This window comes from Acanthisitta chloris, unplaced genomic scaffold (assembly GCF_000695815.1).
Source record: "Acanthisitta chloris isolate BGI_N310 unplaced genomic scaffold, ASM69581v1 scaffold7818, whole genome shotgun sequence".
NCBI classification, from domain to species: domain Eukaryota; kingdom Metazoa; phylum Chordata; class Aves; order Passeriformes; family Acanthisittidae; genus Acanthisitta; species Acanthisitta chloris.
This window is the reverse complement of record NW_008685302.1, coordinates 819-14,766: the sequence shown is the minus strand read 5'-3', so window position 1 is coordinate 14,766 and position 13,948 is coordinate 819. Positions and strand designations below refer to the sequence as shown.

Here is a 13,948-nt window from a genome sequence, read left to right as displayed (position 1 = left end):
TTTTGATAAGAACCTGTTTCTTTTTGACATTTCTTTTTAATTAAGAAATAACTTGTTAACAATACCTATCGATTTTTTTAATAACATTCTGAGGAACAGTGTCATATTTCTATTCCAATTTGTTTTAAAGCACATAGAATTCTGAGATTTTCCTGGTGTTGGCATAGCACACCAAACTGCAGACCCAAAACATTCAAGGTCCCCTGGCAGTTCACCAGACAAACTGTTATTGAGTAGCACTGCGAGGGTTTATATTTGAACAGCTTCAATTTTGGAAACATTAGAAATTAAAAAACTGTCTTCATTTAAATATAATTTTGATACTTTTCTAAACCGAAATTTAACACTATCATTCCAAAGGATAATTTAGACTCCCTCTTCTATCTCTCTTTGAAATAATGTTCATTTTTGCTACTGAAATATTGAAATTATATATGGAGCAAAATTTTTGGTTTCCATCATTTAGCTTGACTGTGCATTTGTATAGACAAAACTATAATGGTACTGGTGATACCTTACATAGTCTTCACATCTGTAAGTAATCATATTGCCCTTTATGATATAGACATTATATTTGCACATAGAGGAAATTAAGGCCAAACATTTAGTTTGAAGCCATTTTTTCAAAGCTTCACAGATTCACATTCATCTAAGTGGGAAAGGGAGCACTGGAGCATGACAAGGGGCACTCAGATCCATGGTATCTAATAGCAGCCTTGTTATTCCCCACAGATCAGCATGCTAGAGTCTCCAGCAAAAATGTGTGATGGGACAAGGGGAATGCAGAGCATAGCAAAAAGGGCAGAGGGAAAGTGGGAGGACCACAAGAAGGAAGAAGGCAGAAGAGGTCAGAGTGGCATGCTGGACTAAAGAAATAAATATGTTTCAGGCAAACAACAACCCTACAGACATAGCAATACAGTAGTAAAAAGAAGAGCATAGTGCATCATACATTCAACAGGTGGAAAACTTTCTTCTCTATTACCAATGCTGCCCCTCTCACTGAGACTAAAGTAAGTCTTTATCAAAGACCAATGGCACAGAGAGACAAAAGATGCATCATATGAGACAAAAATCTAAATGGCACAAAATTGAAGTCATTGGTAATAATGAAACTGCAGGTACTTGTGAGCTATTTTCTAGTTTATGTAACAAGAAATTTTACATCTGGTATTCCTCTCTAATGTGACCAGGTCAGGCAGTACAATCACCTATCACCAAAACTTGCAAGCTTCGGAGCAGCTGTTTAATTAATTCCATTGCCATTCAAATGCATTCATATACACGGTACTGTTTTGTACTTGATGCCACACAGGAACATCTATATGAAGCTCAGACTGGGAAAGACTGGCCCATTCAGCCCAGTCCTCCATTCAGCCCAGTAGATACAAGGCTCCTGAAATTGCCAACCACTAGTGAAAACCGGTAAAAGTGACCTATTAATAACTTCACTTGCCAGCTAGGCAGCAGGGGAAAAATCTTAGATGATACAGAATGCAGATTTTCTGGAGGTACAGAAGGGAGATGGCACCTTGGCTGAAATGGTGGCCCTGTGGCAGCACCAGCAAGTACTCCACACAGGGTTAAAGTTCAAGAGAAATGATTCTGCTCAGCATTATCATAAATATTTACCTGGGGCTAGTTTGAGTGACAGTAAAGTCAGAATATTGAAAGAAAACATTTTTTTCAAAAACTAGCCTATATTAAATTTAAAATATTCCCTCTGGATTTTGTCTTTACAATAAGAATTTCTGAACAAAGTTACCCAGTCATTTGACTTCAGTTCTTGAGCCTCATGACATAGGCAATTCATCCCTAGTACTCATCCTGTTTAGGAGGATTTGGCAATGCCTTCCACTATAAGAGGAAACTCCTTTGAATATCATTACATGTCATCCAACAATTAAGAAAAGAGTTACATTCTACATTTTGTGCCATGCTTGATGTTTTAACATATAAACAGAGAAAAGATGATGGAACAGCAGTGATTTCACATGCAATAAGTTTCTATAGCAGTTCCTGTATTTGCTGATCCTGCACACACAGTGTCATAGCAGTCACTGGAAAGAAATCAAACCCAGATATAATCCAAATAAATAACTGATGAGGTCAGTTTTTTGTACTCAGAGAATGATGTTTAATTATACACAAACATTACTTCCAGCAATAGACATCACTTCCAACCAATAGAGCAAGTGAGCATAAAAGTCCCAAGTATCCTGACATGTCTACATTTTCCATGAAATAAAGATACTCAAGGTATAAGCAGAGAACATTTCTAACTGCCATTCACCAAATATGGATAATCATTTCTGTGCCAACCTACTTTGAATACTTTAATTTTAGAATATGCAGTACTGTACATTAGGAACTGCCTTATGGAAACACAGATTCATTCACAAATGTTAGATGGTTGCCATGGTTCTTTCTATTTAATCTTTCCTCATACTGATTAGTAACAGCCAGAGGCTTCTAACACAACCACACAACTCCGCCTGTACCTTGCTATTTAGGACATGAAAAAAAAAAGTTTAAGCCTCAGATTTCAATTCTCTTCCCTTCATTCACTGTAAGCTACTTTGAACATAAATATACACTTAGAACACTGCAAGTGAAAGGGAAAAACAAGATAGAATTCAACCCCCAAAATTCTACTTCAAATATTTGGACACTTTTCATGAAAAGGACACACTTGTTATTTGATTTGGAGAAATTAACTGTTGCATTACCACTCTCCAGTCTACCAAAAAACATATTTCCATTTTCTGTGGATCTGCTGGAAAATGGAAGTACCATGTGAAGCTAAGACATATACATTTTGCAAAGCAGCTTTTGTCACTTCGTGAACTAGAGTCAAAGCACTACATGCAAAAATAAGAAACCCAAAGAAATATGTCTATTCACTCTTCTCCCCAAAACTTTCCTTTGTATCAAAAGTTTACTTCCATGCCAGTTGATAAACTGCATATTGCTGAAAACATATCCTTACCTTGATGACTAGGAAATTGGTGCACAAACACCTCTAGGAAATAAATCATCATGAACGATATCTAGCTGCACTAGTAAGCACTTAAGTATCTCCACCTTAAGCACATGAATATCTTGTGCATCTGAAAGTAACATCTGCTTTGTGGGGAGGGAGGGACATTAACTCTTCCACAAGAATGAGAAATCATAAACTAGATACGTTGGTCAAAGTACTTCAGGCTCTAAACCAAAACAATTCAATATTCAGACAGCAAGCCTGCAATTATTTAAGCATCTATTAAACTACTGATATGGGTAAAGCACATAAACAAGTATTTTCAGGAATACAGCAACCACAGAATTCAGTCCTAGACAGCCACTGCTATGAACTAATTTATACTGGGATAACTTCTATTGATACATCATTTCAAGCACTTGAATGTTATAAAGAGACACTGTCATCCTGCAGATCAGAAGTGGAGGTAAGGGGGAAAGAAGTTGGTTTCCCAAACTTCTCCTTTTAAAAATCCAAGGGTCAAATTACCTAGACACTACCTATAGTTATCTTCTTTGCATTACAGAATGGCAGCATTCCCCATGACAATCAGAACAATGTTTAGCTCTTTTTGCATAAAGATTAGGTTTGGTCCAAAAATGGCATGTTATCAGTAGAACAGACATACAAACAAAAAAATGCATGTCATTTCATACCATCATTATTATTACTATATATCAAAGACAAAGATGATTTTGAAAAAATTGGAGAGATTGGAAAAATGCAGTAACATGAATCAGCCTGCATGTGATGCCCCAGCCTATTTACTTACCTTGGCTTTCATCTTAAAATACAAAAGAACTAGTTCCATGGAGATGAAGGCTCCAGGAGTTTCCATCATTTACGGTTACTATGGTACACTTTATTTTTTTCTCTCTGACTACAGATCCTCCAGTAGCCATATAAAATACAGTGCATAAAAAATATTTTCCACAAAATTAGAAGTTACTTGGAAAGGCTATTTTTCAAGGACCAGAGAACGACACCTACATGAAGCATTTTCTTGTACAGTTTCACCTCCAATCTGTCTACTTTCTGCAACTGACTGCATGTGCAGACCACGGGTTTCTTGAGTATTCTGCACAAGTTATGATTTTAAATAATAATGCATGTAACAAAAATGGTAATAAGACAGAGTATTCTTAACATTCTGCACAGCAGGATTCCAATTTTTTCTCATTGTTGTCATCCCCCTCCAACAAAGTATTTCCTGTATAATTTAATATTATGGTGATGATGTATTTGCAATACAATACCACGTGGAAATGAGCATCAGGGTCCTGCTACACTGGGCACTATAGTCTCCAAAGCACTTCTGTGTTCATAAAGGTGCATCTGCTGTCTGCTCCTGGACAGCACACCAGCTCCATAAGTACCCTACACTCCCAAGATTTTGGAGAACTAAATGCCTTGCCAACTTTTTCACAGTACTTCTCTGTAAAGTCTGGTATATTTTATCTTAGAAATTAGAGCAATCATAATAAATCATATGTTTCTACTGTACAGATCAATATTTTGAAGAAACTAAAACCACTAATGGACCTCAGACTTCAAATTAACAGCCAAGGCTGTAAAGCATTCTTTCTATTCTACCATAAAATGTCTTCCTCTACTCACACTGTTCACAGTGGTCAATGTATCTCTTACAGCTTCTGTGAATCCATAATCATGTTTTTACCACTGTTTTCAAGCAGCATTTTAAATATTTAGGCTAGTATCCCAAACAGCAATTTTTTTCTTTTTGCACATTGCAGGATATTCCATAATGTAGCAATGGCTAAGCAATTTCCTAACCATATTCAAAAGCTTTTTTTCTTTTAATCACTCATAAGGGGCATTTTCATGGTAATGGATTCACCCAGAATGGTAAGATTCATCCAGGATGGTCCAGGCATCAGCTTTCCCTTCATGCACACTCTGAAGATAGAGCATCATTATGCACCTGCTCAAGTTTCGATGTTCCCTTTCCCTCCCTCCTGCCTACTTCAAGGAGGCTGTGGCTCTAGCTGTGTTTATTGAAATGAAAACACCTTTATTTTTTTAGCTCAGCAATACAATAACATATGGTCTCTTGGCAGCTACACTAGCACACAGGATTTACTGATCCAGGACAGACCGGTTGTCACAGAAGTCCAATATCCTGCTTCAGGACAGGCTAGTAATTGCTACTCAAACAGAAAGTGAAAAATCCCTGTAGTGTAACTGAGCAGTGCTGTAACACTGCATGAGGCAGAAAAAATGTGTTTCCAATCCTAATAGGATATCCAACAACGAAATAGGAATCAGACTAGTCTGAAGCAGTACTTCTTAATAATTGATGCTAGTTTACTGGTCTCTCTTCTCATGCTACTATCAGAAAAGAAGATGATCTATTTATTTTACCTGATAAAACCCCTAGGGTGCTCCCACTTGACCACTTCAAAGAAGATGATCTATTTATTTTACCTGTTAAAACCCCTAGGGAGCTCCCACTTGACCACTTAAGCTTTTTAATAGTAATTAATCTTCCTTTTTGCAGTTTCTTATGCACATGCATCTTTTCAGATATCCTGATAAACAGCTGAGAACAGATCAATGTAAATTGCATTACATTTCACTTCTACTTTGTCCTAATGAAGCAGCATGAAATGCAGGACAGGACTGTTAGTGACTTGTCTGACTGACAGTGTTTGCTGGTAACGCTCCAACTGCATGTGAGCAACATATTTTGTTAAAATGTTGATGATACACTTAAAGCAACCACAGCATCTAGTGAGAGGGAGACAGGAAAGGAAGAGGACAAATGGAGGAAGATAAAAAAAAGCTGCATAACAGACGAAATAACACACTGTCCCTCTAGGAAAAGGACAGTTGGAATGCCTGCTATCCCTGTTTAATCAAACAGAAGAAAGCTACTTATATACCTGATGGTGAGTCTATCAACTTAACTGTACTTAGACTTCCAGTAACCAGAAAATATCAGGCAGGGAGTGCATACTGTTTAAAATGACATACGTAGACACTACATAGAGCAACTTTAGATTATGTTGCTGGGTCTGCCTCAGCAGCTTGCATTTCTCTTAGCATCAGGACTTAAGTGAGCCACACCAGAAACTACAGGTGGCTGTTTACATCCCTGATTTCAAGTGGTGATGGCTCACAGTATGTTTTTCTGCCCCATCAAAGTAGATAATTACTTCTATATTTTAGTAAGAGGTGGGGTGGGAGCAGGGAAACTCCATCAATAATAACTGTTCCCACAGCCCCCTAGACAGAAGCAAGACCATGCAGTTCCACACTCACATTCAAAGAAAATAACTTCAGTCTCCACCATTAGAAACACAGCCAACTACAGTAACACGAAACAATTTTTGAAGCAATAAATTAGGATTAGGACCATTTACAAAAATATTTTGATACTGGGAACATAGTTTACTTTGTTCAAACAGCTTGCTTGAGATTTAGAGGACCAGGAAGAAATTTTAAGAAGCCTAAAATGTTTTTTAAATCAAAGACTGTAGTCTCTGGTGTGAAAAAGTAGTAAGGGATTATGTCAACTGCCCACTCATCAGCAATCACTCTCCTAACACTCTTCTGGGCTGTGAAAATAGGTTTTAAATTACTTTTGAAATAATATCTAGCAATAGTGGATACTAAAAATGAATGTTGGACTTACTGTAAAGTGGGTGGGCAAGAATGCAGCTCATAAATTTGTGCAGCATGTCCTTCTGATCACATCATCTAAGTTATGCTGCTCTTCCATTCCAGTTAGAGAAGCATCTCCTTCTCTTTCTTATGTTGCACTCTGATTTGCTTAGAGAGTCCAATTTTGCAGCTATAAGCCCCTTCTGCAGAACACAGTTTACTCTGGGTAAAGGTTAAGAAATGTGTGTTGCAGAATAATCTCAGTTATAATCATACTGTGCTTTGGTTTTCTGATTTGTTTTTATCATCTTTTGCTGCCTGTGATATCAGCTTTGTAACATTTACAAAACTCATATCATGAGAATGGTATTAAGCAACTCCTAATAAGCAGCAGAGAACCCAAAAGAATGTTTATACTTCTGGACACAGTACACACCATTGCCACAGTGTGAACAGTAACTAAATCAGCAGGATGGGACCAGCTGAAAGATGAGTAAGTTTTATATTAATTCATTCCTGTCAGTGTTTTAATTAATCTAAGGCACTTGAATGTTAGAACTCAACCCAGCCATTTAAATTATATGTCACCCTTTCGACGCTGAATAAAAATGATTAACAAGTAATTTATGTGTTGGCTAAAAATTAAATATTTTGTATTGAGGAATGAGAGTTCATGTGCTTTTTATAATCCAATATATTAACGGAATCATTCCTTTCCAAATGGATATGACTCCCAGAACAGAGCTATAATTTTAACTTTAGTTATGGTTTCACTTTCGCCAAAGAAGTTACAGCCAATGATGAAAGAGACATTTTAGTATCACTGATATGTAGAGTCACCTAAACGGAGCTCAGCCAACCCATATGTGTAGCATCTCATTAAAAAAAACAGGTGGCTAAAATTGAACACACTGAAGTTCCAAGGCAACAGCTGTAAGAAGAGAGTTTTATGGATTCATGTTCACTATAACATTAATTTATGCTTTCAAGAGTCTGTGTTTTTTGGTGCTGAATGTTAGGGTTTTTTTCCAATTTGAAGTCTCAGAAAACCTGGGGAGACTCCTCACTGTTTTCTGAATTTTCAAAAAGAGGTGGCAGCAGCAACACCATCTTCAGAAATGTGTGGGGAAACAGCAAAAATCCCAGCAGCCCAGGCACTTAGCAACATGAGTCACCATCAACATTGTGTGCACCAATTCCCCTTTAAACAGAGTTCATTTAAAGGTCTTTATTCAGTTATTCAAAGCCAACTTGAACTTTGTACTTACCCAAGAGATATCTTCACCCTTTGTAATCACAGTCCATGAGAAGCATTTAAGACAGTCTGACAGTAAAGACAGCCAATAGTTGTGTCCAGAAAAAAAATTTCTTGGGAACTAGACCTTGATAAGGAATTCTTTGCCCTCAAAAGCCCCAGAACTAATACTTACTCTATGTGAAGAGTTATATTTCCTTCATGAACCTATGCTTGATATTAATTAGTATGTTCTTCACACATATATCAATATTGCCTCTATAACACACTCAAGGCAAAACAAAGCAAAACAAAACAGTATTTTTTTTTCTTCCCTAGGGGGCAGGGTGTGAGGTGGAATTTCTTCTGTCTGGAAGAAAATGCTGCTGACATTATCCTTTCACACGTGCACTCTGTTGATCTTGTAACGTGCTTCCACAACAAGGAGCCAAACGGAAGCAAAATATCTGTCCTCTTTTTTGCTGAAGCATTAGGCAGCCACAGTTATGCATTCATATTTTACTCCACATACTAGATGTACAGATTTGAGCAATTACCAGAAAGGAGCTCCATGTGGTGCAAGTTACTCATTGTGTCTTATATAACACATAAAGGTCTCTTTAGAAAATTACATAACAAAATGTTTAGTCTTTTCATTGTGTTTACCATAACTTATCATTGCATTGCATGCATTTGACACCATTTATGAGGGGGAATAAAAAAAGACTGCTAAGCAAATATTTTCCTTCTTCACAGCCACAGACTAAAGACAGTATCTATATGTTTCCTCTTTAATACACTTGTTCCAGTCTTGTCAGACTGAGCCAAATCTTCTAATTTTTTAACTCTTTTCAACAATTTCCTAATGCTAGATTCATTAGGAACACATATGCTATTGAAGCAGCCTGGATTACAGTTTCTAAAACAAAACCCAAAAGTTCTCTGAATGGAAGGCTTAGTCCCAATAGATCTGAAGCAGAGGCAAGTAAGTTACAGAAACACTAGGGAAAAGGGAGGTAGTGAATTTAATGCATGTGGCTCTGAAGAGTAAAACATCATCCTTCACTCAGAGGAAGAACAATTCCAGCATTAAAAGTTAAGCATTAAATTTGATGTGAAGAGGGAAGAAAAAAAAAGTTGCATAGATTTTAACCTAAGTTAGCACTGACAGCTGCCTTCAGCTTAAGCAATTTTCTGGATGCAAAAGTTCTACATATTGCACATGTTAAGTAGACAAGCTTTCAAAATTCTTTCAAATCATTATAGGTAAATGCTTCATTTATACAACTAAATGAACATCTGAAGCTGCTAAATGCTATTCCTCAATATAAAAAACAAAACACCAAAACAAACCCAACTAACCAACCAAAAAAACCCCAAAGAAAACCAGAAACCAACCCCACAACCACAAAAAAAACCCACACAACACAAAATACAGCTGATAATTTAAATTATTGGATGACTGAAGAGAACTGGAAATTAGTGTAGTTATTCTAATATGAAGATGATGGTAAAGTGGTATTTATTATTCAACTATGGGTTAGTACCACATTCTTTTACTCGTGTATTTTATCCTTATAATCTTATCTACAGTAATTTCACTTTGGATTTGTGACACATTTATGTGTTTTATAATATATAATAAATATAATTATATAATAAAAGTCAAACAGTAATCATCCAACGATTAGAAAGAACAGCTGCAACCACTACTAAGATGAACAACTAGATCCACTCTGTACACAGGGAGAGAGAGAGTTTGACACATGCTATGGATGTAAGAAGGATTTTTTCCTTTTCCTTTCCTATTGCAGCATTGTGTTGGAATGCTCTAGCGTACAACCTACTCACAACATGAGAATTCCTTTTAAAGACAACTGTAGCATCCCTATTCTCTCTGGAAAAAGTTAAATCTGTGTCTTCCTGTCACCAAGGAGTTTGTCATAAAGCTGTTATTGCTCCATGGCCTCGGAGACAGAAAGCAGCAAGTTTGGACAAGAAGAAACAACTGAGCAAAAATCAGTTCCTCCTGATCAAGAAGCATTATGGCACCTCCCTGATGATAGGAGTTGTCAAGCACAGAAGTCTAATGGTCTTATGATTAAAAAAAGCATTGAGGGGCTAGCATCATGAAAATAATGTCCTGCCATATCACCTATCATATCAGCAGAAGAATAACTACATTTTTATTTAACGAGAAAGGAAGGACATAAACAATCTAAATCCACGTCTCTGTTTGCTAGAAGTTCAATGTCACTTCTATAATGTGAAGAGTACTGCATAGAACACCCAGGAGTGGCATCCTTCTCCTTTTTTGTTTGTTTGATTTGCTGGGGATGTTTTTGTTAATAACGTTTTTCACTTGCAAGTCACAACTGAAATCAAATGAAGAATACAAGACTGAAATCACTGCAATATTGCAGACATATATACATCCATATTACCAACCAAATAACCTAAATCTCTTCTAGATACATGCATGGATATAGCTTCCAGGAAAGAACACAATTCACTTTGGAAAGAACACAGTGAGATTCTTAACATTTTTTCCATACAAAGGATGAACTGCAGATGAAGTAGAACTATTGTTAAAAACAGTATTATCTATATTTTAAGGAATGCAAAACCAGTGTAAAAATCACTTGGAGAAATAAATGCAAAATACCAGAATTTTGTTCTGAAAAACCTATAATCTAAGCTGTTTGTAAAACATGTAGAACACAGCAATCATGCTTAAAGCTGATGAGAACTAGCACACTATGCACATGAATGCTGTTCCAGGTGAGGCCTGGTCAGGATGGCTGGCCTTAAACATAGAATTTGCTGCAATGCAAGTGTTCTGCATAAGTAAATGCTGTAAGTTGAGTTGCAAAGAAAACCAGAGTGAAACAAAAGCCATGCAGGATCACTCTGATTCACATTCAGGAAAATATCTGAGGTAGAAACTAGACTGGTACCTTCAATATATCTGTAAAATAGGGCAGTTATTCTAGATTAAAAGGCTTCACTGAATAGCTTGAAATGTCAGAACTGACTTTGGAGGAATCCAAGTGTGGAGGTCAGCCAGATACAGTGATAGACTTGTCATACCTTCACAAGACATCTATGACACTTCATATTCACCACTTCCACTGCTTTCCTGTTGTAGAACTATGTTAAAAATACCCTTATATAGCTGGATATGTTTGTGCTTTATTTTTCTCCAATGCATGAAGAATATATTTGAATGATTATGATAATTAAAAGCTGCTAATTATCTAAAGCTTATATACTTCAATGTATTCTCTTATCATCCTTGTGAGCTGACACTGTAGGGCATTACAGCCTACAGCAATAAAGAAGAAAGCTCTGGCATTATCCAGAATGTACAGCCTAACAAGCAGGTTGAAGAACTGAAAACTGTGACAATGACTAGTGCAGGTAACTCATGAGCTCCTCTCATACATTAGAGAAAGGAGAGAAAGATATCCTTATACAAACTCTACACTGTTGCATAAAAGTCTAAGGTTACCACACTGCAGTGTACACCTAGTTTCAGTTACAGGTGACAATTAAAGGTATAGAGTTATAATAGATTTAATATCATGTGTTATTTTATTCTATTCTTTGTCATATGAACTTGCCCTTGCAGAAAACTGTTGAGTACTCCCAGCAACAATACTGATTTCTGTGTTTCAATAAACCCTCGTAATTTTTCTACAGAAAGTACTGAAAAGTTCCTAATAAAATTACTTAGTAAGAGGTAAGAAATTCAAGACATAACTTATAAAGACATATTAATCCGATAATTGGTAACTTGCTTGACCTGTGTAGAATTATTTTACATATTTAATCTCCCTGTGTTTTAGTCATGTCCTCAACTCATCAGTTCTTTATACTCCCCTTGCATCAAACAAGGTACACTTTTCTTCCTTTACTAAGATTGTTACTGAATTTAAAGTTCAGGGGACTCCAGTTACGTTTTTTTTCTTTTGGTTACAATCAACAATTCTCTTTTTCAAAAAGAGCTTTTCCAAGCCAAAAAGCCCAATGTGTCCTCAGAAGTGCACATATCAGGAATTGCATTCATACAACTTCCTCCTATCCCTGCACAAATATAAGCATTAAAAGATTACCACCGAGTCAAGATGATGAGTGTCTTATTACAGTTTCTTGATTTGTCAGAACTTTTGCATTTGGCACAATGTTTACTTAAAATAAATGTACTCCCATTAAAATACTATTCTACTTATAATATTATAAAATATTTTAACTTCTCTTACTTTTCTTTTTTGCAAGTGGACGAATGAGATTTTCTTTCACTTGCCACTTCACTCTGCCATATGCAAAGAAAAGAAAAAGCAAGCTAAGTTTTCACTTAGAGAAAAGAATTATTGTGAAAAGGGAGTGCACTCATCTGAGCAAACATATGTTTATAGTACTTGGTATTTTGTTTGACATGGCCTTGATAATTGCTCCCTGCAGAATTATGAAAGATATTTGCCCATCTGTTATAATCTTCTTCTCCCAAATTCCAGATAAGAGAAAAAGTAACCTCTGAAAAACTCAAATTTTTTATCAAAAGTTGATATTAGATAGGAAAACAATGGAATATCAGTTAATTAGAAAAACTTAAAGCAAGAATTAAATCAAATGTGTGTATGAGATAAAAAAAACCCGAACAAAACAAACTACTTTGTGATGAAAATTTTACATGAAGTACCTCTCCAGGAACAAATCAAAGGAGAATATGCCATTCAAATGACATGTTTTATCTGTTACTTAATTTAGTGAAGAGTTCAGACAATGTACCACTATTCACACATTAGGGCTTTTTACAATGTGTTGCTGCAATGGCAGACATATACAAGATAAAAGGGTTTAGGATCTCTGCCCTTTCACCCACCCACAAGAAGTATATATCATGTCAGCCCCTACTGCCTCACAAAATATCCAAAACATTATCAATCAGATGGCTGATTCAGAACTACACCCATCCTGATGCCTGTTATGTCACACCTGTTTCTACCCCAAGCTTTGAAGACCTCAGCTGAGAATCATGGAAGGAAATAGATTCCACAGGTCCTACCGAAACCTGTGCTAGTGATTGAGCAGGAAGATATTCATTGAAGTTGGGGGAAAAACCAATACCACTGAAGAATGACAATTAAGGCAATATTGTAAGTGCTGTTTTTCTGAGAACTTGAACATTTAAGGCCATTAAATTATTGTGGAGTAGTGTTTGTGAGGCTGTTAACAGGAATGTTGTACTTCAGGTAACTTGCTTACCCAAATTTTCTCTGTAAAAATTAGACATTCATTCTTCTAACATTCTGTCATGAATACTTCCCCAGATGTCAAAACTTTTACTTGAGAGAGATTAAATATTTCACATTTTTGTATCATAATATATCTATGACCCAGATAATGAATACAGAATAAAAAATGGGGCCACTCCAGAGCTTTTAAGCATGAAATCCTTCTCTAGCACTGCAAAAGAAAATCATAAACTAATAAACTTTAAAAGGTGCATTGTATAAATATACTGACATGCAGGTGTCACAATTCTGAAAACTCAAGCAATACCTTTTTTCCATCCCCAAACCACTCCCTCTAGATCTTCTAAATTAAAGGAAAACAACTTACTTGCAAATATCATCTTCTGGGTCCTCAAGCCCAAATCTTTCATCAAAAGTAAGCTGTATCCATACATTTTCGTCTACTGCTACTAATCTCCACACTAGTACAGTATTGCGTGGGTATGTGTGTGGAAACTTGGGGCTGTGAATACTTCCATTAGTAGTCACAGTAATTATCTTCTCATGCTGAGGATCCTGCACACCTGTAGTAAAGACATAAAACAGATGCATCAATATTCATTTCTTCTCCTTTTCCCAAAGTGTAGGTATAGCATGCACAGCTAAAAGACACTTTTTTAGTTTGCTTTTCTTCATTTTGCAAGAATTTCTGCTTAGAAAGTCTGTATAGTAACAATAACCCAAAAGTGGTATGTATTACTTTGCTGGCAAAGAGTTATTCAAAACCAAGTCTCAACTGCTGTTCAGAAAGCAGAACAGAAGTTCAAGTGG

The 13,948-nt window shown here is 36.3% G+C and overlaps 1 protein-coding gene across 1 annotated transcript in view; it reads right to left on the bottom strand.

The window, feature by feature from the left end:
- Window positions 1-13,701, bottom strand: part of PDGFC (platelet derived growth factor C) — a gene marked incomplete at its 5' end in the record, with an annotated part of 48,760 nt that extends 35,059 nt beyond the window's left edge. The window contains one exon of the mRNA XM_009079698.1: window positions 13,506-13,701. Within this exon, the coding sequence (XP_009077946.1) occupies window positions 13,506-13,701 (196 nt within the window). The remainder of the gene's footprint in view (window positions 1-13,505) is intronic.
- Between the last annotated feature and the right edge of the window lie 247 nt (window positions 13,702-13,948).